This window comes from Corella eumyota, chromosome 5 (assembly GCF_963082875.1).
Source record: "Corella eumyota chromosome 5, kaCorEumy4.1, whole genome shotgun sequence".
Classification (NCBI taxonomy): domain Eukaryota; kingdom Metazoa; phylum Chordata; class Ascidiacea; order Phlebobranchia; family Corellidae; genus Corella; species Corella eumyota.
Window position 1 is genome coordinate 9,816,873 of NC_137494.1, and position 27,429 is coordinate 9,844,301.

At 27.2% G+C, this 27,429-nt stretch overlaps 3 protein-coding genes across 4 annotated transcripts; 1 reads left to right on the plus strand and 2 right to left on the minus strand.

Moving 5' to 3' along the window:
- Positions 1-451: 451 nt before the first annotated feature.
- On the minus strand, positions 452-5,999 carry LOC145752471 (uncharacterized). Its single transcript, XM_082568766.1, has 9 exons — positions 4,882-5,999; positions 4,562-4,708; positions 3,989-4,115; positions 3,520-3,674; positions 3,033-3,210; positions 2,257-2,404; positions 2,021-2,088; positions 1,511-1,644; positions 452-1,352 (listed from the first exon to the last, which is right to left on the minus strand). The coding sequence occupies exons 1-9, from the start codon at positions 5,923-5,925 to the stop codon at positions 1,278-1,280; spliced, it is 2,076 nt and encodes a 691-aa protein (XP_082424892.1). The 5' UTR covers positions 5,926-5,999; the 3' UTR covers positions 452-1,277.
- Positions 6,000-7,372: 1,373 nt separating this feature from the next.
- LOC145753173 (proteasome activator complex subunit 3-like) lies at positions 7,373-8,334 on the plus strand. The gene is made up of 2 exons (XM_082569574.1): positions 7,373-7,738; positions 8,035-8,334. The coding sequence occupies exons 1-2, from the start codon at positions 7,373-7,375 to the stop codon at positions 8,332-8,334; spliced, it is 666 nt and encodes a 221-aa protein (XP_082425700.1).
- A 443-nt stretch (positions 8,335-8,777) lies between these two features.
- LOC145753940 (uncharacterized) lies at positions 8,778-22,138 on the minus strand. 2 transcript variants are annotated; one of them, XM_082570486.1, is made up of 26 exons: positions 22,042-22,138; positions 21,712-21,874; positions 21,363-21,528; positions 20,572-21,026; positions 16,573-20,400; positions 16,327-16,427; positions 16,133-16,216; positions 15,805-15,983; positions 15,546-15,693; positions 15,299-15,405; positions 14,938-15,106; positions 13,719-13,868; positions 13,209-13,332; positions 12,967-13,086; positions 12,780-12,860; positions 12,549-12,664; positions 11,937-12,069; positions 11,742-11,858; positions 11,462-11,575; positions 11,062-11,251; positions 10,526-10,673; positions 10,239-10,423; positions 9,996-10,150; positions 9,840-9,921; positions 9,491-9,767; positions 8,778-9,423 (listed from the first exon to the last, which is right to left on the minus strand). In XM_082570486.1, exons 2-26 carry the CDS (start codon positions 21,838-21,840, stop codon positions 9,402-9,404), a joined length of 7,380 nt encoding a protein of 2,459 aa, XP_082426612.1. In that variant the 5' UTR covers positions 21,841-21,874; positions 22,042-22,138; the 3' UTR covers positions 8,778-9,401. The 2 variants fall into 2 exon arrangements, with proteins under 2 accessions (XP_082426612.1, XP_082426613.1); XM_082570487.1 differs by lacking the exon at positions 22,042-22,138 and having other exon boundaries at positions 21,665-21,803.
- Between the last annotated feature and the right edge of the window lie 5,291 nt (positions 22,139-27,429).

Genomic DNA, 27,429 nt, shown 5'->3' on the forward strand with positions numbered 1-27,429 from the left:
TAAACTATACAGTAACTTAGATTCTTAAGATAGGGGCCTAAAATTATTTATTATTTTAACAATTAGTTTAAAAAATATATATTCACTTTTTTCAAAACTTTGTATTTGAAGAAAAAGCACATGTTATATAATGGCAAAAATGTTTTACAAGCTGCCCTAATCCCATTCTATCTATTGCTTAACCAAGCTTTAAGCATCTTTATCCACTTATTTTAAACACAAAAATTCTCACCATAAAGTGGACCGAAAAAATGCACTAATGCACTAAAAAAAAAATGCACTAAAATCTTAACTATTCGCCGAATAGCAACATAGGTTAAAAACATTTTTTACCACGCATTAATATAATCAGAAAACCTACTTCGTATAAGTTATAGGGAAACTATGTTGAAGCCCTTTTCATGTATTGACACTTTTATTAAACACCACATCTATAACCTTTTTTGTTAAATTTGGTTTATTTTGGACATGCACAATAACAAACACTACAACAACAAAAATACACACACGCTAACAACTTCGCTTTAACCGAAATCTCAAAACTTGAAAAATTATATTGGAACATTGTGCATTTTAACTGGTTTTAACAATAGGCGAATAAATACAAAAACCTGGAACACTATAACGAAGAAAACATTTTCTCAAAAGGCCTAAAACAGTGATTATTTAAAATTTTTCACCAGTAGAATTCCTATTTAATATTTTTTATGGCCATTTTAAATACCTTAAATATTAAACCAATAACTTTCAAAAAAAAGTACAAATTTAGTTAAAGATCTAAGTTTAATGATTCATGTCTTGTGTCAATTTAAAGGATTAATTGAATTATTTACTAAAGTTATTGCAAAAAAAGCTCCATGAATTGTTTATATTTATAGCATATCACCACTTTCTTAAATCTAAACAAGTCTTTAAATTTACTTTTAAAAACTTTTTAACTAAAACACGGTTAATAATAGCAACAACCATGTAATAAAAGTTTTTGCCACTAAGGGTTAACTTGCATAAATACGTCATTGCCATTAAGAACTCGACGAATACAACAACGAAGTACAAATAAATTTTAATAAGAGATTTGGTACCAAAATAGAGTGAAATCGTTACAGTGTTCAACCATAGCAGCAGATCTCACAGTTGAAATTTGTACCAAAATAGTTTTACACAATTAGCACGGTTTAAAAATATGTTTTTAAAAAACATGTTTGTATAGTTGGGTTTAATTTTTCTATAACGAAGTTTTAGTTTAATTGATAAATGCAAGTCACAACACCACGAGGTTATAATGTATGTGGAGCAGGTTCAACCCAGGTTGCAAGACCATTGGTGGCCATTGATTGGTTAATTAAAGTGACCTGGTGAACAAATAAATTAAATTAAAAAAAATTTCAAACTACATGTTAGTTACGTTAGAAGGAATTTAATCCAGTTATTCTGTAGATTCTTCTAAAATAGCCAAAAAATAGTAGTTAACAAATTAACTTTGAAAACTAAAATCTAAAAAAATCCAAACCTTTCCCATCAAAATTTTAAAGAGATGAATCTTAGGATTTCCATCACTTCGATAACCAGTGATCCGTGACTGGAATCTTCCTTCTTTTAGCATCTCTTGTAACTTTATCACATTTTCCTCCATGTTTTTATTATCTAATAAAAAAGGTTTAAAAATATTTACCAGACAGTTTAAATATTAAATTTTCAATGTTGTATGAAAAAAACAATTTATATAAATTTTTGTCAAGTTGGGACCTTTCTCGATTTTTTTATATAAGACGTTATCTATTGCAAAATATAACTAGATTTTGCAGTTACACAAAATAAATAATGGTTTAAAATTGTAGCTTGAAAATAGTTTCAAATTAAAACATAAACACTACAATTATAAAATAAAATGCCTTAAACTAAATCCTTATTACACTTTTTTTATTCAATTGATATTATAATGTTAGATAGAAGTGAAAAAAAATGTCATAAATATAAATATTAGTTTTAAAGATATAATAAAGACTTAAAATAAAATTACCTTTAGAAGGAACAATGTTATCTAAATAACATTCAGTTGCTTGAAAGGGTAGAGTAACAAAATCAGCTCTGTAAAAACAATAAGTTACAACATTTATTATGTTATCTAGGGTTTATATTGTAATACCATATTTTTACACAGCCTCGCTTATATTAGCAAAATGACTATAAAATGAATATAAAAAAACATTAAAATCCACACAACAAATATGTAAAACAGCTAATTGACATTCTAACCTTATTTGCTTAATAGAAGATTCGTTAACTGTAGCATAACCCCCATAATCCATAAACTTAATAATTATCTCTTCTGAATTCTCAAAACAGTTTACAATTTGAGCTCGATACCAAGTTCCTTGCTGTTTGGCAGCACATATAAGACCAACTTAAAAATAAAAAATATAATCAGCATTATTTAAAGGTAATAACTTATATTTGAATTTAGTAAATTTTTTAACCAAGACTGTATCTACTGTTGTATTAACACGTGAATAAAAAAATGAAGTTTTAGATGTTTTAATTGCAGTTTAAAATTTAAAATGAAGAAATGAAAATAGTGGAAAGTTTTGAATAAATTTAAACAAAACATCAGGGTTGCCTTTATAGATTAAATTACTTAAGTTGTTAATAATCTGAATTTAGCTTTTGTTAACTTGGTAACTAAGCCTATTGAGCAAATACCCAGTACTTCATTATTCCTAAGCAATAACAACTTAAACACAGTATTCATACAAAATAGTAATAGATAAAGAAAATTATATTGATATGTTAAATTTTTAACATAAATGTTTTAATAAATCACAAATACATTTAAAAACTTTTAATAATATACTAATATTATGTTTAAAAGTTTTGTAGCTAAACATGTATATAGCACCTAAATATGGTTTAGCTACGAATACTTAAGCAGCAGTTTAATAAATTGACATGTTCATAATATTATGTTGGTTTAATACTAACAGGAAATGGTCTTAATTGTGAAAGGTTTAAATAATAAACATTAGATTTATTACCTTGGATTGGACTTATAAGACTTGGTGTAGAGGGATCAGAGTAACAAACCGACATTGCTCGCTCTAGATTAGTTAGTGCTTGAAACGAGGGATGAAGATGTTGTTGAAGAAACACACAATCTACATCTGCAATTGCCGACACAATCACATCACTTGTTATTCCTTCAGCAAGTTGCAACTAATTAATTAAAAATGTTAGAATCCTTTAAAACAAAACAAAAAATGAAATTTGTTGTGGATAGGAAAATATCACTGACAAATAAGCTATTAGGAATACGAATGGCAACCATATTTCAAAAACTAAAATGCAGCTCGTAAGACAAGCAATCAACAAATTTAAAAGGTATATAGTTCTAAAATTAAAAAAATATTTTACCAAACTGTAAATTAAAATAATGGTTAAAATAATAATTTTTTTATATATTAGTTTTATATATTAGTAAATTTTATATATTTTTTATATATCAATTTTCAAACGAAAACCTACTCGCGAAATATTTGCCACGGGATACATAGGAGCCGGGGAATCCCCAGAATGATGACTGGAAAGATCAAGAGATGTTCCATCAAATGAGGATAAATTAATATTCGTGAACCTTCGCTTTATTCGTGAAACACAACTTTCCACCTCAGACTGAGTTCCTAAATATTTAAAAAATTCAAAGTTAATTTATTTTATTGGGTTAATAATGCCTTTAGACTTTAGTTGTTTAATAATTCATTTTAGTAAACCCCTAAACTTAGTCACATTATATAAACTCACGATTTAAAAAAATAACATAGGTCTATTTTAATTTTGCCACATAATTTACATAGAATATTTTCCCTAATCATTCTTTTGAAAATGACTTTTTACTTTGAAATATCAAAATATCCTTAAATAATGTTAAATACTATGTTGTATATAAATATAGATAATTTTTATTAAAACACATAATAGAAACAAGTCATCTTACCACAAATTTGTAAAACTTGAATATCTTCTCGTGATGGGGCCTCATGCACAAAAATATCAGCACCTGAATCTAATTTTAACTGTTTAATGTTTCGACCTTGTTTTCCTATCAGTAAACCAACCAAATCCTGTAATTATACAAAAAAAATTGTTATATATATATATATATAAATTATTTTTTTGTTAAATAGAAAAATTTATTAAATAGAACTTAGTTAACCCATGTCGACTATTTATATGATTTTAGTTTGGTATTTGTTGGAATTAACATAAAAGCAATTAAGAAAATTTACTTAAAAAGAGTAAAAACATTGACGCCAAGTTAAGGGGTGATTTATTTATGCAAAGGCACAAATTCGCATAAATAATTTTTGGTAGTTTTGTTTAAAATACATACAGAGTATATTTATATATTAAACTTGGTTAAAAAAAAGTTCTATAATGGTTTATATCTAATAAATTTGCTGTTGCACTAAATTAGATTAAAAAATTTACTTACCAAATAAATGGGCTTGACCTATCTTAAAATCTAGTTTTTTTTAGTTAGAATTATAAAAATAAAAAAAAAACTTACTGATGGAAATTCAACAAAAACTTCAAAATCCAAATTCTCGCACAATTCCACATCTTTCAATTTTTTTTCTTCGTCAAAGTTTTTTAAATTATTTAGCTCCCTTTTTTTTGAGTTTGTACTTACATTTTCACTATCACTTGATAGACACTAATATAAAAAAAATTTAAAGCCCCACGATGTGTGATGAATTTTTTATAAAAAACATTTTAATCTCAATTATCATTTTCTTTAATCAACTACTAAATAAGTGATTTAATAGTACCAGTAGTTTAAAATAATTTTAAGACATATTATTTGTTATTAAAATTTTTAGTTCTTACATCATCTGAAGCTGTATCATCTGCCTTTGAACGTTTTTCAAAAATGTGACCATCTTCATTGGAAATAACATCTTCTTCAATGCTCTCGTGTTGTGTGTTATTGTTTAATGATAGAATACTGTTGTTGTTATTTGTATTAATGTCCAAGTTTAATAATTCTTTGGCATTTTCAACGGAGTTTAATTCTTGTCCATTACTTTTATCAAAATTGTTGTCACAGTTATTATGATTTCCATTCATATTTGTAACTACTTTACTTTCAACCGTATTTCTGCTTTCTTGATGAAAATCTTGTAAGTTTTGTTCATTCTGCAATTCAGCAGAATCTTCAGTCGTGGTTAAACTCTCACTATCGCTGCAAATTTTATTGTCGCTTTCCATTTTAAAATTTTTCATTTTTTCTAGAAGTTTCTCTTCATCAGTTTTATTTTTTGATTTTAACTCTAGTTGAGAAACATTTTCACATTTTTGTTCGGTATGAGTGGTATTTATCACCAAATTTTGATTTTTAAATATTTGTAAAGTTTTATTATTACAATTGTTTTGTTTGTTTTCGTCGAATTTGCTTTTATTTTCATTAGTAGATTGCAGGATACAATTTTCTTTTGTTAAATTTTTTTCATCACCTTGAACAACCTCAGGATTTATAGGTTTTATTTCAATTTTATCCCCATTTAACACACATTTTTTTAAAGCCAACACTTTTTCAATAGCTTCATGATCACTGTCTGGATTTCCAATTCTTCCGGATGGATTAAAATCATTATATGGTTTGGCAATATCTTTATCTTTTGATATCTCATAATTGTTTTTATTATTATGTACAAAATTTATTTCACCATTTTGTACTTTTTTATGATTTTGATTATTTTTTGATATTTGAGTTAAACTTTGGTCTGCTTTAGACTGTTTACGTTTATTTTCTATACTTTTTTTGTCTTCATCTCTGTTTGAAGTTTTCTTGAAGACCCACCAGCAAATAATAAGACCAATTGGAATTGTAACTCCAGTAATTATAAGGTTTTGATGGGACCATTGTTTCATTTTAACTACTAGTTAACTAGAAGCTGCTTAATTAACAACGCTCTACTTATTTACCAATACAAGATTAAATCCTAATAGAAAACTTTAGAATAAGTAATTAAAATCAAAAACTTAAAAAGGTTAAGAATTGCCTAAATGGCAATGCTTAATTTCGTTACAACTAACAAATACCAGTGCATTAAGTAATTTTGTTACTTTTTCTTTGCATTTATGTTATGTATATTTAAATTTGTTTTACTTTTATTAATGCGGATGTGGAAAAAAACTAAATAAAAAAAAGACAAATACCTACCTATAAATCATAACAAAAGATTAACTACAATAAATATATAATAATAAAATTTTAATTTAAAGCAAGTATATTTTTTTTACAATTTAAATGATTTACTGCTTTAAAATTAACCTTTTTTGTATTATAATTTGAATATTTTTCTGTTATTCAGTTATTTTAGTTATTACAGCATCAGATTGACGACCGTGCTTATTTATATTAATTAAAAAGTATATATATTAAAAAAATACTTTTTATTAAGTAGTAACGTTAAATAAATAAAATATTATTAGTTATGTATCATAGGTTTTTTTCAAATATGAATTTCTTATTGAAACGTGACTTACTCTACTTTTTACCATTTTCGAAGGTCATTTGAACACATGTGCTATCTTAAACAAACAGACATGTGTGCTTTCAACCAGAACGTAATAATACAAACATAGAATTTTAATATTTCAACTAGATTTATATGATAAATAACGTATGATTTAAAATTGTGTTTTTGTATATTACCTTAAATATATAAATATTTAAAATATATTTTAAATAGAATACTGAGTTAAAAATAAACTTTATAATGATTGATCTAGGTTTTAATAAGCAAACATGGATTTTTTTATAATAGCCAAAAAAAATTGGTCATAACAAATTAAAAAAGATTGATAACGCAAGATAAAATTAAAAAAAATTTAACAACAAAATGGTGTTTTTCAAGTTTTTAATAAACAAACCAAACAAGTTTTTATATGTTAAACAAAAAAACTTTCAAACATTTTTTTTTCTTCACCGGCTATTTTCTAAACACTAATTAGCTACATTTAAATTTAATATAGCAGCCTACTAAAAAAAATTGACAACATAAGCCTACACAATTTTTAGACGACTTATAAAAACAGAACAATTGCCTTTTAAAAAATTGCTCGAAAAATAAAAAAAATAAAAAGAAGAATCGACGATAACAAAATCTTTTAAAATCAAAGATTTTGAGCCATAAAAAATATATTTAAATTAAAACACAAAAAATGGACAAAAAAAAAAATTCAACATAAAATTTATGAAAACAAAAAAATCATATAGTACTTTGGTTGTCATTATTACGTCATATCCAACTAAATTACTTTTAAAAATTTACAAAAATAATAAAAAAAACTAAAATAATTAAAAATAAACAAAATGGACTTACAAGAAGATTTTAAAACTCGCATATCTTTAGAGGCAGAGCAGTTGGTTAAAGATTTTTTTCCTTCTAAGATTATTGAATTTGATAATCTTTTAAGAAAAGAAGGTTTTAACTTGACCAACATTTCTGAAGTTAAAAAGTTGACCCGGGAATCTCTGAAAAATGTAAACCCGTCTAATTTCGATCAGGGCGAAACTCAACGAACAAATTTAGTATTTAATACAAACCAATATATTGTTGGCCTAATTGAAACTATTAAACCGGAGATAGTAAAACTTTTGGAGGCAGTAAATACCTTAAGAATGTGGGTTATTCTACTTATACCTAAAATCGAAGATGGAAATAATTTTGGAGTGGAGGTAAATTAATATTAGAGTCCTATAATCTTTATTTTAAAAATTTTAATCAACAAATTAAAGAAAAAAATCTGATTAAATACATTGTAACACATTGTTATCTAATGTCTTATAAACGCAAACTGTTACAGCTAAGTAATATTAGCTGAGTAAACGCTATACAAATTGTAAAACAAATATAAAAAATGTTAAACACGTGTATGTAAGACAACATATTATTACGCAAAGTTTTTTTTTTATATTATTACGCATAGTTTTTAATAAACAACTTTATATTTAACATTAATTAACAAAAACAGGTACAGGAAGAGACCTTAAGTGAGCTAAAATCGGTTGAGCAAGACCTAGTCAGTAACCAGGAGGAAATAGCCGGGTATTTTTTATCTCGAGCAAAAATTATTACTCAGCTATCCAAGAGACCAGGAATTAAAGATTATTCGCGTTATATTTTTGAAGAAGACGAAAAGCAGTTTGTTGGCTTGCGGCTAATGGTAGCAGAACTACGAAATGCCTGTTCGTCTATTCATGATATTATCAGCAAAAATATTGATAAAATTCGGGCCCCAAGAAATCAAAATAACTTTAATAATATTTATTAATACACTGGTCGCGTTGAGAATAGAGGCTAGTTATTTTGTATTTATAGAAAGCTACACCTTATTTGAGAAATAAATAAAATTTTATTACTTTTACTATCAACCAACTTGAACTATCCTACTAGTACTTACCTTTTTCGAAAGACATTTTTTGGTAAAGGGTTTAAAAAATATGTCTCATTATATGGTTTTCGGTTACATACATATACGGTAACTTGGCAGAAGCCAATGATTATTATACTTTATAACATCTATATTTTAATAGACAATTTTTTAATAAGTAGCTTAATAAACGACAAACAAAATAAAACGGGAATTTAAGGTATACACCATTTGTTGCTTGCTCCTTAATTTGCTGATCCGAAGCAGACAAAATGCCCCTTGTACTTATCTAGTTAGTACTTTTCAGGTAACACATTCGAAACTAAACATAAAAAATGTAATATATTTTATTGGAACATCAAGAAGCAAGGACCAATCAAGCTCAAACTGGTTGGCAGATAAGAATGGTAAATACAATATGACACATCCACTATATTTAATATATGTTTAAAGCAAAAATACTAAAGCGCAAAAAACGTCGCGTAGGATTATTCACGCTAGTTTAAACAAGATATAAGCTAAAAGAAACATTTTAAAATGAAGAAAATTATGTACTATAAAAAAAGTTCAAATATAATTTGTTATAAGCGCCGTGACAAGATAGTCGATCGCAAGTTTGCAAATGAATAAAACGCGAAAATACACCTGTGTAAGCACACCTTTAGACGTTACTCTTATAAAGTGTATGACACCAATAAGATTGGCGTAAAAGACACCAATAAAATTGGCGTCATATAACATAACTTATAGAATACACCAAAAACATAATGCAACGATTCCCATGTTTTTAGCACAGAGAGATGATATGTGATGACGATATAGTGATTTACATAATTAAAGCGCGACAAATACAACAGCGAAGAAAAATTTCATTGCAACAAACAAAATTAAAGTAAAAAAATTTTTAACTTGGCAAGTCTTTTAGTTTGAAGCTGGCAAGTTCAAGTTAATAATGGTGTTCAACATTGTTAGGAATCTTCCTGTTTTTGCCTGAAGCACAGTATAACGTTGAAATAAACAATTTACAAAAACGTATTTCATTTAAAAAAAAATTCACCTTGTGCTTGCATCTTTAACCAATTTACTTAAAATTCCGCTTAGTCTTCTTTTCTTCTCATTTCTGGGACTTTTTCCTTCTCCGTCAGAATCGATCTCATTATTTACAGGAAACTCTTCGTTCACGACGTCACTACTACATGATTCTTTAACATCATTACTCTTCGTGGATTTAATATTATTATCTGCATTACATTGAATGTTACGATTGACGACATAAGAAGCTGTCAGGCTACTAGTTTTGTCCATAAAAGAGTCATCCCCGCCAATCACGCTTTCTGCATAAAAATGAGATTTATGGTATAAGTTAAAAAATTCTTTGATCATTCAGGTGAATTGATTTTTTTTACCGTCGTCCGACTTTTCCCCGTGATCAATGGAGCGTAACCACTGTGTGCGTTTTGATTGGTTCTTTTTATATTGCTCGGGAACCTTTAACAAAATATATTTATAGCATTTAAGAATGCTTTAAAAAGAAGCTTAAAATGTTAAGATTTAACTCTTACCTCGGTATTTCTGGTTAAAACCAGTTTATTTGAAAAATGGTTAAAAACATGAGATTTGGTGCAGATCGGGTATTTTTGTTTGATTGGTTTGTTGACCAACCTTAGTGAGAGATCGACCCTGTGTTCACATACGTAAACGTCACTTTCTTTCACACCTATAATAAAACAATTATTAATATTAAAAAAAATAGAAATTTTGAAACAGTTTAAATGTAAAATAATTTAATAATATATTAGTTTTACCCTTTGGCCGTCCACTTATGTAAGTTTCTAAATCCATCACACAAATCTGACTTATTATTGCCTCTAATGGTACAATTTCATTATATGGAGTGGCTACTAGCTCATTGTTGTAAAATAAGCGCGAGTCTGAATGTTTTGTGTCATGAGGTCGAAGAAAGTGATAACCATAAGCATACTTATCCCCACTAAATTAAATAATGTAAAAAAATGAAAAAATGTCAATCATAAAAAGGATAAAAATATTAAAATAAATTAAATTATTGTTAAATCCTGTAAAAAACTATTACCTGTCATCTGTCCAGAGTTTAATGATTCTGAAAAAGTCATGAGAGTCTGGAGTCAAGTGAGATTGGATGCGATAAGAAGCTCGAAGAGGAGGGTTTGCTGAGCTTCGTTGTCTTAATCTATGATCATGAATTAATCGAACACAATCTCCTAAACAAAAAAATATGATTATTAATGACTTGTCAACTGCGGTACCATGACATTTAAACCCTTTACAACAAAACCCCAAACCTTTAAACCATAAGCACTTAAACTTCTTACAACTAAACGCCTTTATTTAAATGTTTTACAACTGAAACCTTTAAATTTAAACCTCTTTATTTGAACCCTTTCATATAAACCCCTAACATTTAAAAACCCCTTTAATTACTTTTAAACCCCTTTAAATAAAGAGCCTAAAATGTTTGCGGTGTGAGGGGTTCAGATTACCAAAAAACAGCATTTTTAATTTAGATTAAACTGATAAAACGTTACTTATATTAAATTTATTACCAGCCTATAATACTGAGTAAAAACCAAAATTGTAAAGTTACTCAACCTTGTTTAACCACCAAATCATCTTTGACTAATGTCAAATAGTAGGTGTGTCCGGGAGGAGCACTAGGAGGTTGTGGAATGACCTCGACTTCAACAGGAACCTCACGTTCATCACATTCCTCACAAAAATATGGAGTTAAATCATTGTAGTTGCTTGCCTCAACATCCATGCAATCACAATGTTGCCAAACCTAAACCATCAATTTAATTGAAATTCAAAAAAAAATTTAGTTAAAACATTAGGTTTTTTATTTAAGTTATTATTTAGGTGCAGCAGAAGAAAAATATTAAATATACATCAAAATAACATTTGTAACTATCTGAATTACATGATTTAATCAAAAAAAATTATAAAAAGAAAATAAAAAAATAGCTTTAACTGGTTTAATATATAAACTTACATAACACTTTTCGCACTGTATCATAACTCCTTCATCTTTATAAATTCCACAAATACATCGAATATAATCTCCGTTTTTTCTTTTTTCAATCTCCATTATCTCTTCTTTTTCGCTCTGCAACAACATAATAATTATACAATAAATATCCCGGCTTTTACTAAAAAAACAGACTCTTATATTTAAATATTGATTTATAGTTTCAAAATAATTCTAAAGGTTTGAAAAATATCCTTAACATCAAAATATTAGTAATAGTTTAAGAAAACAATAAAGTTTCTACCCTTTGATTAGAGTTATCTTCAGTAACCAAATGCACCATTGAGTGTTTAGCATTAGTGAAAGCTCTTCTTAGTCTTGAAACATCTTTTCCTAGTGTTGATTTACGTCCATGATATTTCTGGTAAAATTTAATAATGTTTAGCCTATCTTCTAATTTATTAACAAAACATTCAAATACATATATTTTTTTAAATACCTCAGCATGCCTAAAAACACTTAGCATATCAGAACAAAAAGCTTCAATATTGCTGTATTTTTCGTTCAAAATTTTACATTCTACACAACTTAAATCAACAGCTTCATCTTTGTTTTTAAATAACTCAGGATTTCTGAAAAATAGATTTTTTTTAAACTATCAAAAAAAAACAGTTTTTTATTATTGTATTAGAGTAGGAAAATAAGTCAAGGGATCAGATCTTAACTATAGCAAGTACACAAAAAAATTTGATAAATAAAAAAATCACACTAATTTTAAAACATTTCTGAATAAGTAAGTGTGTGTTGTGAATGCTCCAAAGCCTAATAAGGCTAAAAAGTTGCCTATCCCTTCCTAGATTGTTGTTTTTAATTTAAATGGTGATGATAAAACATGTAAATTATTCATAATTTTTTTATCTATGGTATGTAAGTTGGAGGCGTAATGTATTGCTTATCAAAAAATAAATATTAACTAGTTTTTAGGCAATTTCTCAAGCTGACAACCTTATAAATATGAACATGTAAAAAATTAACTCTAATGCAGTAATAAGTTACCTCGACTACAATAACTTTTACCTAATAGTCATTGTTAATATAGAAATTAACTCACTGTAGTTTTGAAGGTAAATTAATAAAAGGAATAGCCAAAGATATCCCGAGTTCATCCTTACAAGACATTACAGCAGTAAAAACTTCTTTAATTGTTTCATCAACCATTTTTGTAGCCTGTTAAAAATGTTATTTAGGATTTTTTTTACTTGATACAGGATTGTTATAAAAATAACTCACTTAAATTTTTAATTGGTTTTAACTTTGCTGTATATTTAAAAAAGTAGGCTACCTTGTTAGTTGTTAAGCCTTCTTTTGCAAAACTTTGATCATTATCCGTTTGAAGATTGTGTTTGTCTTGCTGATATTTTATCTTAACATAAAAATTATGTTACTAATATATTAAAACAAGTAATTAACAAGAAAATGTATTAATGCAAAAATTGTTAAGTTACATAAAGTCAAAAAAAAAACTACACCTGATTAAGATTTCGAAGAAGAAATATTCTTTTGGTTTTAATTAAACTTCTGTCATGTTTAGAAATAGTTGGAATGTGATTCACAATAATCTCTTCTATCCCAAACTGAACATTATTATCCTAAAAAAATTGTTTTACTTAATAAGAATTTTGCTAAATTAAAAATACTTTATTAAAATTAATAAAATTTATTTCACTTAAATACAACTATTGAAATTAAGAATTAAAATTCGAAAACTAACACAAATTGTTGTATATTTTTTTCCATTCATTGAATTTTTCTTAATTTTTGGTGGTTGTAAATTTTCTTGTTCAAAACTTTGATTTTTTCTGTTAATAATTTTTCTACAATTTGGACTTTCACATCTACAACGGTAATGTTATTAAAAGTCATCCCAAAAAAGTATGTTATACAAAGACAGTTTATTAATAATTATGAAATAAAACATTTTTTATATTAAACTTGGAATAAAATTTAACATTTTAGTTTTTAAATTATAAAAAAGTCGATTCAGTATTTTGTTCCATAGTTTATTTTAGTAAGGTAATCTATTTTTGATAAGTGCTTAACAAGAAAAAATTATCACAACTCAAATTTCTGTACACCTTTAATAAAAAGAAAATGTGATTATTGAGAACACAAAACAATTTAAAACCAAATACAGTTACTACATAATAAAACTTGTAAAAAGCAGTTTTTTCACTTTTTCCATTTGTAACTATCACTTTAAAAAAAGTTAGCACTAACTTACTTGCAAATTTTTTGCTCCTGCACCACACAAAAATAATCTTCGTAATCAACTGTTAACTCCTCTCCAGATTTTATTTCTTTTTTAGCAAACAAGCAAACTTTGTCTTCTCCCAAAACTTTCCAAGTTTGCATCTCGCAATTTGGGTTACAACTTTTAAACACAAACATAAAAATTATAAATTAAATTTCATATTTAAAAAATATTTAATAACAACAAAGAATTAGCTAAATAAAACAATAAAGTTTATAAAAAATGGCCGTATAAATTTAAAAATACTTTTTAATTAATAACACAAAAAATAATATTGCACTTTTACTTTGCGGTCTTCAAACAAATCTAGTACCATATGGTCCTCGCCAAATCTATCTCATACTCTACGGTTCTTGATGTTTCACTTTCAAATTTTACATTTTTCCCTGAATCCCTCTCGTACTTCACAGTCTTTGCTGATTCTCTCTCAGAATTTGCGATCGTCAACAACTTTTTTTTAAATTTAAGGTCCATATGCTTGAGGCTGCTATTTTATTAACAATGTGACCTATTTTATTAACCCGAGTTTTCTTTAGCCCTCCTCTGAAATGTACTTAAATTTTTTTTTTTAATGTTGACCTAAATTTCAATAAAATGTTGTTTGCAAACTACTGAAAATTAAATTTTTTTTTTAAATTTAAGGTCCATATGCTTGAGGTTGCTATTTTATTAACAATGTGACCTATTTTATTAACCCGAGTTTTCTCTAGCCCTCCTCTGAAATGTACTTAAAATTTTTTTTTAATGTTGACCTAAATTTCAATAAAATGTTGTTTGCAAACTCTGGTCTTTGGGCAGATACCATGGTGGGTATAGAATTGGGGTGTATATATAAAATTCATAATTAAAAAGGTAAAACAATGCACAGTCATGCCAGCAAGTAAATCTAGATTTTTACAGAAAAAATCTAAAACTAACTTTTATGTTCCTGCAAAAATTTGCTTTCATATGTTATAGTTCTCTCTAATTCTATGATTCTTAATGGTCTTAACAAACTCTTTCTTGTACTTGTACTTTTACAGTCCTCACTAGTTTCTTTTAACAGTCCCTATTTATTTTTAAGGTAATCCAAAATAAACAACCATTCATTTTAAATATGTAAACTGTTTTATAAAAAAGTCTGTATAGGCCTAACAGAATTGCATCATTCAGTAAAATTAAATTGGATTGATTATTAAAACGAGAGCACCTGTGTTGAATAAATCGAGCTTCACCACCCTTAACATGAGCATCAACAATGCCAATCTCTCCAAGTTTTACACCATAAGAGTTGTTATAGTATTTGTAACACTTCCATGATCTTTGTAGAAATTCTTGTTTGCTTACAATTTCACCGACATATTCAATGATAAACTCATCTAAAATTATTATTTTTAACATTTTATGATAATATTTTAAAACTTGTTGCATATTTTTCAATTTATTTTTACAATTTAATATATATAATTATAAAAAGTTTAATTTTTTTGCATAAATTTTAATCATTAAAAAAGTAAAACACCAAAAAGGTTTTATTACAGTTACAAATAAGCTAGTAACATTTAAATAACCTTTCTTTATCAAAGTTTTGCTTTTAATTCCGTAATCTTTTTTTCCCTTTTGAAATATTTCAATTCCTTCAAATGATTTTTTGTTTTGAATGACTCTGTTTTTACATCTAGATAAACATAAACAAATTGTTACTATCTAAAAAAGTATTACTTATTCTTACAATATTTTATTTAAACTTAGCAAAAATTTAATGAATATTTAAAAGCAAAGTACACTTGTTTGTCTTAATTTAAATTAATTTTTTACGTGGGTCCACAAGGGCAAGATTCAGGTGAACATTCAATATACATCTTCTTATTTACACAATTTGTTTGGCAACATTGGTCTAAAGTTTTACATTCACAAATTTTAATTTTACTCTTCTCAAAATTAGGCTGTGTGTTGACATAAACGCCTAAAAACACAATAGAGTTTTAAAAAATCAGCCTTCAATAGTAAAAAAAAATTACCAATTTTTTTCAAATAAATTAAAGTTGTTTAAATATTATAAAAAGTAACTCCATACTTTTATCAATATTTGTAAACTGAGTAGAAAAACTTTGATTGGGAAATATGAATTGGTTTTTATATGACCACCAGATGTCATAAGGAAGCTGAAAATCTTTAGATTTAAACAAAATATCGATTGGGTAATTTGGAAGAGGGAGAATTTGTTGTTTGTCGTCATCATTTCCGTGTGCATCACTGTAAAAAATGTTGTTAAACCTTTGCAAAATGATTTTTTTTAAATTGTGTAAATATTTTTTAACAATTTTTTACACAGATATTCACACATATTTAAATTACAACCATGCTACATAAATTTACTTATTTAAAACTTGTGAAAAACTTACTTTGATGTTTTGTAATCTTCACAAAAAAATCCGGCACTTTGAAATACTTTGTTTTTATTGGGATATAATAGAGGGTTTATTTCACTGTAAAGTATGATAAATTATTAGAATAAAATTGGATAAAAATTTTTTTATAATTAAAAACACAGGGCATGCCACATATTGTAAATACAACAGAAAGATTTTATTTATACCTTAGTGGATTACCATCCTTTTGATGAAATGTGATTGCTCTTTCAGAAGGATTAAAAATTTGAAGGTTTGAACTTTTACTAACTATTTTTTTATCAGTTGTCTATAAAATTAAAAAAAAATGAAATAAAATAACTTATTTAAGCTGAGGAGACAAAAAATTTTAACCTGGTTTTGTTATATAATAAAATATGTTTTTGTTTAATTGTATCACTAAGCATCACTTTAAAATATTACACTTATATTACCTGAATTGAATTGTTATTGTTGTCATTTATGTTCAGTAAATTGTTTGGCTGGTTTTGCTTACTCTTCAGCTTAGCAACCACAAATTCCAAACTTTTTTTTAAAATCATATTCTTGTGATCTTGACCCAAGGCTGCAGTTTTGATTGTTGATTCAATAGCTTCATTCATATGTAAATCCACATTTGTTCCGTGGTACATTCCTGGCTCAGGTTTATTAGCTTGTGCTAACCATTTTGTTGATTGAATATGTTTATCTAATGCTGTAGTTGTCACTAATGCTTCCAAAGCTTTTTTGACACGAGCACTTGAAATTAAACTTGTTTGTTCTCTATGATTTGATTTGGTTAACTGCTTTTTTAAACAACATGATGATGGCACATAAGATTTACTTGCTTTTTTGCACAAAACTTGTGATTTTAGGTTGGCTAAAGGTGTTTTTTGGTTAGATAGTTTTTTTGGCCTTCCAGGACCTCGTTTTCTTTGTTTTAAACTGTTTAACTTACAAGTTGATGCTGTTACTTTGTGTTTTGATACCCAGACTTTTTTAGGATGAGATTCATTTGTTTTTTCATCTTTACTTTCAGTTTGTAATTTGACAAAATTTGTTTTTATATTTTTAGGAGGTCTTCCTCTTGCACGTTTTATAGGTGGTTCAAAGTCTTTTTCTATGTTTTCAATTACTGGGACATCATCTGTGACAGGTGTAACTTTTTGTAGGTAATTAGCAACTGCCGCATCAACTGTTTTAGTAACAACATCTGTTGACACAGAAGCATCCAGTTTAGCTGTTATTGCTGCTTTGATGTGATCCACAAGCTCATGATTAAATGAACTAGCTGTGCTGTCGTCTGTTGTTGAGGGTGTGCTCATACCACTGTTGTTAGAAGTTTTGTTGCTTTTAGTTTTTGTAGACTTTTTAGTTTCTGTACTTAAGTTGCTTATATCTGATTCATAATCACTTTCAAAATTTCTGTCAAATAAGAATTTTTTCGTTCGTGTTCCACGGAGTTTACCTAAAGGCCATCCCCTCTTCTTTTTTAGTGATTTTTGATTTTCTGTTTCAGAATCTTTAGTTGATTTAGCTATAAGATTAGGTGTAAAAAATAAATTGTTTTGTTTATTTTGATTGCTGAAAAAACTTGATTGAGTTGTGAATAATTCTTTGTTATTTACAATCTGGGAAGTTTGTTGTTTGTAAGATGAAATCATTTTTGTGGTAAGGCTTGTATTTGCAACCTTATAAGGTTTAATGAAACCATTATTAACAAAAAAGGGAGACTTGCAGTAAAATGACATATTTTTAATTTTGGAAGAAACTGCTGCATTTTGTTGACTTGGAAATCGATTAAAATTATTTTTAAACGGATCTCTGTAGGAATTTACACAATCAGATGAAATTGGACTAAAAAAACTAGACTTTGAATGAGCAAAAACATTTGAACACTGCTTAATAAAAGAGCCTGACAAAAATGAATCTTCGTTTGTTATTTTTAGCAACTTCATTTTTCGAATTAAGTCATTCAATTCGTTTACAAATTTTGGGTCAGTAATACTTTTCAATTTGCTAGTAAGCTTTTTCTTTTTATGTTTATGTTTTTTGTGTTTATTAAGCTCTGTTAACTTTTTGGTATGCTCAGAAAACTGAATCAAACCACCATGTTCTTTAATTCCTTGAAAGGAAGGCAAGACAGCATTTCCACCAAATATTGTCTTCTGTGATGACACAATTTTTGGGACTTGTTTTGATGTAGTTTTTGTTGCAACAAAATCACGATCAGAAGAACTATCTCCACCATCATAAGCTTCATCACATCCCGAGACACTGGACAAACTTTTATTCCTTACTGAACCAGCAAGTGTTGAATTTTCGGGGGACGATTTTTTTGATTCACAAATATTCTGTGATTTGAAAATATTAGAATCATTATTAAGGTCTCCTAAAGCTGAACCTAAATCATTTGATTTTGTCAAAAGTCTTTCTTTCTTTTTAGATCTCTTTTTCTTGTCTTTACTTCTTTTTCTCTTTCCATTTTCGTTTTTTTCTTTCTTTTTGTGTTTCTTTTTCTTTTTTTTCTTTTTTATTTTTTCACTCTTGAACGATTCTTGTGTAAATTCTTCAACACTTGTATTATGATTATTATCATGAGAACTATAGTTTTCCTTATCCTCGGTTTGATGAGTTTTAATCCCAGCATAGGAAAAACTATGATCCTGCTTGTTTGGGGGAATTTCCTGCTCAGTGTATTTTAATGGTTTTTCTTCTTTTGTTTTTTGCCTTACATTTCTTGTTTTATTAAGAGAGCTTCTCTGTGATTGTTCCATTGCTCTGTAAAGTATAGAGTTTGAAATCTTATATTGTTTTGCAAGTTCAGAAAAAGTATAGATTCTATCTTCCTCCAATGCTTGTGGTTTTATCATTTCTCTTTTTGGGTACAAGTCGGCCACAGGTGTATCATCTCCACACATACCTTTCTTTCTCCTTTTCTTCTTTTTTTCAAAGGTTTTAGTTGAAGTTGATGAAACTTGTTTTCTTGTCCGAACACCTACAGCTTTAAAAGCACCAACAACATCTTTTGCACTTGCAGTTTTTTTTTGAATTGAAGTTTTTTTGCTAATCTCTGACAACATGTTTCTAAAAGCTTCTGCTCTTTCCTTACTCCTTCGATTTTCTTTAGGCTTATTACCCAACTCTTCAATGCACCCTTTATCATTAATTGTATACATTGCAACCAACCTTGATGCACCTGGTACTTCCATCATTGATTTTGAACTTGTTGGAGGTTTTTTTGGCACCTCATCAGGCTTAAATTTAAGATTAAATTCTGTCATTTTTTTGGATGGCCTTCCTCTTTTAGGGATCCGATCTCGCTCTGAGAGCATTGGTGGTAACTTTGGACCTTGGATTGCTGTAACAGTTTGCCACCTTCTTGAACCATCTTTCTCTATTGTGGAAAGAGGTTTAGTGTGTTGAACAATAAAGTCTGAACTATGCTGAAATGCCTCATTATTATGATTCTTTGTTTTTCTTTTTACCTTGTTAGAAATTTTTTTTTCAGATTTCGATTTACTTGTTCCTGATTTAAGTTTTTCTAAAGTTATTGGCCGAGGTAAAATAGGGTTAATACTAGTGGGGTCGGCAGTTGTTTTAGGAATTAACCCACTGTAGGATGAATAACTTTGTTTTACTTCTGTAATTTGAGTTCGATTTATATTGCTAGAGCACGATTTTTCACTGTTTTGATGTTTGTTACCATGATGATTGTAAAATAAATTTTTATTTAAAGATTGTTGTATAACCTTTTTCTTGTGCCTTCTTTTTCTTCTTTCTTCCTTGCAGACTGACCACGATAAATGTTTGTCAGTTTTTGTTTGTTCATCTGATCCTTTTACTATGTCCGAGACCCAAGTTTTGACTTTACTTGTATTTGGTTGATCAAAATTTATCGGACTCGAAGGTGAAACAGGAATAACTGGAGCCGTAAACTCTGTGTTTTCATTGATTTCAATTACATTTTCAGATATTTCAACTTCTTGCACATTGTTAATACTAACACTTGATTCAACTGAAAGTTTGGAATTCGAATTTGGGCTTGGAGAGTCTTCATGACTTCCACTACTCACACTTGAGCCACTAGATGTCTTCTCAGCATCAGAAGGAATTGGAGTTGTTGTTAATTTCTTTTCTTGGCTTCGATCTTCAATTTCTTCACTTCCACTTTCACTTGTATGTTTTTTATTTAAAGATTTTTCACTTATGTTGTTGTAGAAAGCAGTGTTGATATTATTGTTGTGAGTATTGTACGTTGTGTTTTGGTGGTAAGAACTTAGCTAAAAAAAGTTTAAAAAATATTAAACTCACCTATAGACTTAAGGTAAAAAATCTTTATCTCACATGGTTTACATTATATTATAGTAAAAATAAAAGGATTAGTAATCAAGATCCTATTAAACACTAAACTTGTAACAATTATAAATTTTTGAAAATTAAACTTAACGAACCTTGTTACATGCTGAAGAATTAGGTGGAAGTTCTTGTTGGGTTAACATATGCGAAGAAAAATCTCGATTTAAAACTTGATTAAAGTTTCCCATTTGATCACATCTAGAATAGGTTTCATATTCATTACCAGGCAACAATCCTTGCAAATATCCATTTTCAAATGAAGTGTTTCCATAACTTAATCCATTTTGTGCATCAGTATTTTGCCTTTGATGAGAAAATTCCTGGTTTTGATTGCCTTGCCAAATTTGGTAGTTTTGCATGTCACCCTGTAGATTACTTTTTGTATTAGGCTGTATATTCGGTTGAATACTTGGCTGATATGTTTGTTTAAAATTAGATGTAGAAGGGTCAGACATAGTGTTTGAGTTCAGTTTAATTTCACTAATAGTTTTACAAATATTTTTGTGATCGATATGTTCCTCTTGCAGTGCAGGTAGAATGTAAATGGAACCTTAAATTATAAAAAGAAAATTTAACATTAAAGCAAGTACTACATAAGCTACAATAACAAAATAATTTTTAATATACATTTATAATTAAGGATCACTAATACAACAAAAAAAAAACATAATATATAAATAAAATGATATTTTCACTGCAGGTAACATTTAACCGAAAAGAAATTAAAGAGAAATGTAGTATTGTTAAAAGAACACAACTTAAATATAATGACATTTTAGCCAAATGTCATAGTGTTTACCAAATAGAATTTTTTCTTTTTTGTCCAAGCTTAATTTAAAAAAAAACAAATGAAAAAAAGCAAATAATAAAAATTTATAATAAAAACCTTCAACAAATTCAACAGGGTTTTCAGAAATCTGATGTTCTAAACCCTCAAGATCAACTAATTTATTTTCTGTAGTTTCTACTTGTTCTATTTCTGATAAATTGTCTTTGGTCTCAAACAAATTTTGTTCTTTCTCACAATCAGAAAAATAATCCAAGTTAATATCCTGAAAATTTCTTTTAGTTAAAAACACAAACTTTTACTTTAACTTTTAATTAAAATACCAACGTTAGAAAATATACTGTAATATATAAAATTTATATTATAGTCACTATTTATTCAATTGTTGTAGTTGTACATACTTTATATTTTAAAGCTATTAAGTTTTAATATGATATCAGTATCCCACCGAATGTTGTGAGTTAGTTTCGTCGATGCTTGCTGTAACAATGAGTTCACCAGCTTGATCCACAAAGTTATTTAAAAGTGAAAAAATATTTGTGTGACTCTGTAAAATATTGTTTTCTGTGTTTTCCATATCAAAACAACAGCAAAAAAGTTTTCATTCTATCCTAAAATAAATAAGCTTTTTTTTTAGATTTTCGGTAACCAATTTAAACCAAAATTATGTTTGTTGCATTGGTTTGTGGTATTAATTATAATTTAAAACCACGTTTAATAAAAATTGTTTTTAAAATTTTTAAGACTTAACAATTAATTTAAATAATTTACAACTTACCTTGCCAGAATATAAAAAAACTTTTGATTAGTATAAACCAATTCCATTACAGAAAGGAATCACCAAATTTAAACAAAATTCATTTTTTTAACTTACTGTAAAGCAACAGATATCGTTGTTATTTTTTCACACTTACTGAATTAATCAAATAATAATGAATTTAAATATATTACTTAAAAAATTCCCAGCCATAATGCACAAATTTGGAAATCCCAACAACATTATGGTTTTCGTTGAGCTAACATTATACTGGTTCTGCTTCAGTGCATTTTTTGACGTAGTTACTCTCTAACCAATATAAGTAGCGCGCACATAATTACACTTCGCTTATTTGGCTTGTTGAAATTCACTGTTATTGTCAATTTGCATTAAATTGTATATTTTTGTTAATGTTCTTAATAAGTAAATTTAGAATGAAAATATTCGTTAAACCTAATCAACCTGCACTACAAATACCGTTAATACATAACGTCTAAATTCGCCAAAACTAGAGCAAATATTTAAATTTTAATAAAAAAGAACGTAATTTATTAAAAAAGACGTTTTAAAAAAAAATAATAAAATTTACTTAAAAACTAACATTCACGCAATTCCATATTTAAGGCGTTCAAAAACCAAATAAATGCAATCTCGCAAAAAAGTGTAAAAGTGGTAAAATAAAATTTATATTTAAAAAGCAACTTTAAAACAAACATTTAGCTGCAAAACAAACTTAAATTGCGTAAAAATGTTAAAAACAAGATATTACGTTACCGCTAACAGCAAAATCATTCAAGTGTGACATAAACAGACGAAAATGATTTATTTGTTTCTAAAATATGGTTATGGTTCAATAAATTTGCTTTTATTTAATATTTTCAACAAATAAAAATTTATAAATTGACGTTATGAAATTTATGCTAGAAACAAAACATAACGTCATCAATACAAAACTTGAAACGTTCACCCATTAAAAAATTAGCAAAACAACATAAAATACCTTTATAATTTAAAAATTTGAAGAAACAATTTTTTTAAAAAGAATCCACAATCAAAGTTTAATAATAAAAATCTTAAAGTTTTAACAAAGTCAAAAAAGAGGTTCATCAGTATAAACTTCATCACATTACAATTCATTTTTTATTTCATCTTAAACACTAACTAAACCGTTTCAGCTATGCGGCACTGACTATACGATAAAAAACAATATTTTTTGTTTTAAGATCACAGTCATATAAACAACTCGCTTGATATGTCACCGCAATCAATATTTACCAAAAAGTCAATACATCAATAAAACGACCCAATCGACGTTTAATGTAACACAACTACGTAACCAAAACGACGAATATATCCTTGAATTAGGCCAAAAACGAAGTATATTTTTATACGAACAAATTTAATTAAAACTTATATTAGAACCGTTTAATTCTAATTGTTCTTCTTTGTTAGCTAAAGCTTAAAACAATTTTATTTAAACTAAACAACTACGTTCATAACTTTAAACTAGATTTTTAACACTTCATTTGTATTCCTTTAGTGTTATTAACCTAAAGTGATTCTGCTAACCCTTTTCTTAAAAATGTTCATACGTTAAATGGCGAAAAAGGTGTTCAGATCAGCTATCTTGTTTCTGCATCAATGATTCTTAGAGAACGATTTGTATGAGCTTGCGCGCGTTAGTTCAAGTACATTTTATCACTACGATATACTACAGCGAAATCAACGCCATCGGGTTTTAAAGCAACGTTGACAGGTTTATGACACGTGAAGTTGTCGGTCCTCAAAAGTCATTTCGACCTTTTGCAATTACCTTTTAAGCATTTGACAAAGTATTCACGATCTTATGAGAGTTTAAGGCGAAAAGTTGGATAATTTTGCGGCTAGACTAACATCAAATATTAATGTTGTTTTTCGTCTCACTATTTATTTTACGAACAAAACAAAATTACGCGAGTTTAAAAGTTTAAAAAAAGTTTAAATCGTTGCAAGATTCGACAGTTTGACAACTACGAAAAAAAATAAAACAGTTTTATAAATATACTATATTAATGGTGTGGCAATAATAATATCTTGTTTACTAATTTTAAAGAAACCACCAAGAAACCATTGCTGTCCTAAGGGTAAATAGAAAACGCATATTTAAATGCTCACTTTTAAAGTACCTTTTACGCAGTTATTTTAAGATAAAATTGACATTTTAAATAAGGTATTGTCGCATTTTTATACCAAATACAGTTAGTTACACGAAAAAGTCGGCAAACTGTTTTTTAATTCAAGCCCATCTCGTTGCGTTTAAAAGTAGAATAGAGTCAAAAAAAATTAAGGTTTTAACTTAAAGTGGAATAAAATAAATATTTGTGTATAAACAGATTTAAAAACAGTATACCGATGATGTAATGTAACAAAGCAGTAATATTCCATTTTTTGAAATTCCGCAGTCCATACCATTAAAACGTACAAAGTGAAACAAAGCATTATGACGTCACTATCCTCGTAAACAATGTATTATTTATAATAATTACACGTCCCATGCATTGCTTTAGAAGTTTAAATTTTTAAGGTTTAATTAAAAAATGAATCGGACATTTTTTAACAACTTTATTTTTTAAAATATTGTTGAGCTTCAAAACTTTACACACCGAGTTTTAATGTAATAAATAACATTCATCTCAACCTTATCGAAATATTGATTTATATTATAAAAAACAATACGCTAGGCTAGAACATTTACATTTTTAATCATGTTTAAAATAAATTTTATATTGTTTAAGTTTATTTGAAGCTTATTATATAAAAAACAAAATGGAGCCACGCAGTACCAACGACTTTTTAATTTTAGTACATTCTAAATATAGTAAGTTTCGTGCAAAATTAAAAACCACGATTTTTTTTATTAAAAATATCAAAATATCGTTATTGCGTCGCAATAAGTTATAAATAAAAAAAAACAAAAGATATTTAAGCAAGAATGTAAGCAAGATACTAATAAAATCTTAGTACTTTTAAATACTGTCTTAAGTGTATTAAACAACGAAAATTGATCCAATAAACATCAAACATTTCAACTATTTCCGGGTAGTCGTGGGAGAGCGAACAATACGACTTCAAATAGTTGGCAAATAAAAAAAACATGTCTTCTGTATTTATTTTTATTTAAAAATGATTTTTAATTAAATATACGGACAAATAATTAAACAGCATAATAAAAATAAAACCCAATATATAAATATTTATAAAAACCCTTATATATATAAGTAGAAAATAAATTATTTACCGTTTTTAAATCGTAAGCTTTTAAAGCAATAACTTTTTATGTTCATAAAATAGTTTACTTAAAAGTGTATTAGTCTCCGTACATGTTAAACAGAGTCAACCACAACATTCTATGTCTGCCGTGTTATCGTGACGTATTTTGTGATATTCGAAGATTTAGACAAAATCAGGCACTACAATCAAAACTAACTGTTTTAATATTAGGAATAGCAGTAAACATTAAAATACTTTTTTAATATTAACATTATTCTTTTAAAAAAACTACAAAACCTAACCTTTAAATCTGAGGTGACTAGCGCTTTCAAGATCGTATAATTTAAATAAATTGAAACATATTCGCGAAAAAAATTTGATGACATTTTTGTAACTATTATACTGAACACGTGTTACATACCAACAATTGAAATTAATTTATACTAGCTTTCTTGTTACAAACTTTATTTCCATCACTTTCTATGAGAATAAAAGTATTTGAAATATTTTTTACAATCAAAATATGAAAACATATTAAAAATTTGAACTAATATTTAAACTAAATTATTTACAACCAACAAAAAATAACTTCGTTGATTTTATAAGGTCTAGCTTTGCTCTCCAATGCATATCGTCTGGCGAAATGTTTAGTAAATAAAACCAAGTTCAATTCATTTAAGTAAGCCCTCGGGCTTCAACTTAAAAAAAAGCGTGATATATAAACTTAACTTAAATCGCAAATGTCTACGACCGCATATTTTTTTCGGCATAACATCAACGATTTTGAACCACTAAGTCAACACGTTGTCTAGCAAAATAGCCGTTAGAAATTGCCCGCCATTACAAGCTGACATGACATTTATTAAGGTCGTACCTAAAAGGTTGTTGTTATTAAACCTTAAAATTAGCGAAGTAATATAAAATGCATAAATAAAACAACAATTTAAATTTTGAGATTTTGGTAATTCTTAAATTGTAATTTTTTTATGGTTTTATTTTGCAGAAAACATTAATAAATTTAGTTAAAGTCTTTTTAAGGATTTAAATACTTTATTTTGATTACTCACTCATGGACTATATATTTTAATTTCCTGTAAAGGGATTTAATTTATAAAACGTGTGAAAAGCTTAATTGTTCATTAAATCCTCGTTATAAAACAAAAAGTCATGAGTTAAAAAAATTATAGATATATAAGAAAAAAAAAAAATTAAATTGATTTTAACCAAAGTTAAAATAAAAATTAAATGCCAATTTAGTAACACAATCAAACAACAAATGTTAAGTGAATTTTTAAATAATATTGAAATAAGTTGTATATATAATGTCATTTTAAAGTTAGTACCGTTTTTTTTTAAGTAGGTCAGTAACCTGATAACACATACAAATTTTCCAAATGTTAATTAACTTTAGGATTCATGTGACTTTCTAGGTAAATGGAATAAGAAGTTTACAAACACTAATATGCACCGAATCACAGCGCACTTAAAGATGCAAAAAAGTGTTTGAAATAACATCATTCCAATATTGGCTAAAAGAACATGACTATGACAAAAAAAACTTAGCAATTACTTATGATCTGATAGTTTACATGACCAGTTATTTCGACCAAAAAAAAAGTTACACTTAAACAGTACAAAAATTAAACACCTTTTGCAATGCAACATCAAACAAAAAATAAAAACCAAAAACAAAACGTGGTACACATATTATCACCATCAAATTTAAACATATTATGAATGTAAAAAACTGATTAAAAAATGTTTAATTCTAAACTTTACAAAAACCATTCTAAGATAAAAAAGGGGCGATCAGTTCTTTGGTTAATGTGCCCAAGATGATCTTCCCTTACATAACAAAAATTACAATGCCTACATAAGTTTTGCAACATGCAGATTTATAATTGCTTATATATTAAAAATATGTATGTGTGTTTAAAAATCATGAAATTGATACAATTATTATACATTGCTAAAAGTAAAATTATCTGCCAATTAAAGATAAAAGAGGTGCATTTACTTTAGGTAATAAGAAAATAAGAACATTGATTTCTGCTGCCTTTTAAAAACATATCATGACTAAACAATATTAGAAAAGTGACTTATTTAAAAACAAGGCAATTACGGTTTTGGATTGAAAACATAACTGTAACTATTGGTTTG

Coding starts and splice junctions, on each gene's coding strand:
- LOC145753940 (XM_082570486.1), bottom strand. CDS start 21,840: ATGGAAAACACAGAAAACAATATTTTACAGAGTCACACAAATATTTTT. Junction 16,217..16,326: donor AAGGATGGTAATCCACTAAG/GTATAAATAAAA, acceptor CATACTTTACAG/TGAAATAAACCCTCTATTAT. Junction 13,869..14,937: donor GCTCGATTTATTCAACACAG/GTGCTCTCGTTT, acceptor TGTGTTTAAAAG/TTGTAACCCAAATTGCGAGA.
- LOC145752471 (XM_082568766.1), bottom strand. CDS start 5,925: ATGAAACAATGGTCCCATCAAAACCTTATAATTACTGGAGTTACAATT. Junction 4,709..4,881: donor ATGATACAGCTTCAGATGAT/GTAAGAACTAAA, acceptor TTTTTATATTAG/TGTCTATCAAGTGATAGTGA. Junction 4,116..4,561: donor TTTTTGTTGAATTTCCATCA/GTAAGTTTTTTT, acceptor GTATAATTACAG/GATTTGGTTGGTTTACTGAT.
- LOC145753173 (XM_082569574.1), top strand. CDS start 7,373: ATGGACTTACAAGAAGATTTTAAAACTCGCATATCTTTAGAGGCAGAG. Junction 7,739..8,034: donor GAAATAATTTTGGAGTGGAG/GTAAATTAATAT, acceptor TAACAAAAACAG/GTACAGGAAGAGACCTTAAG.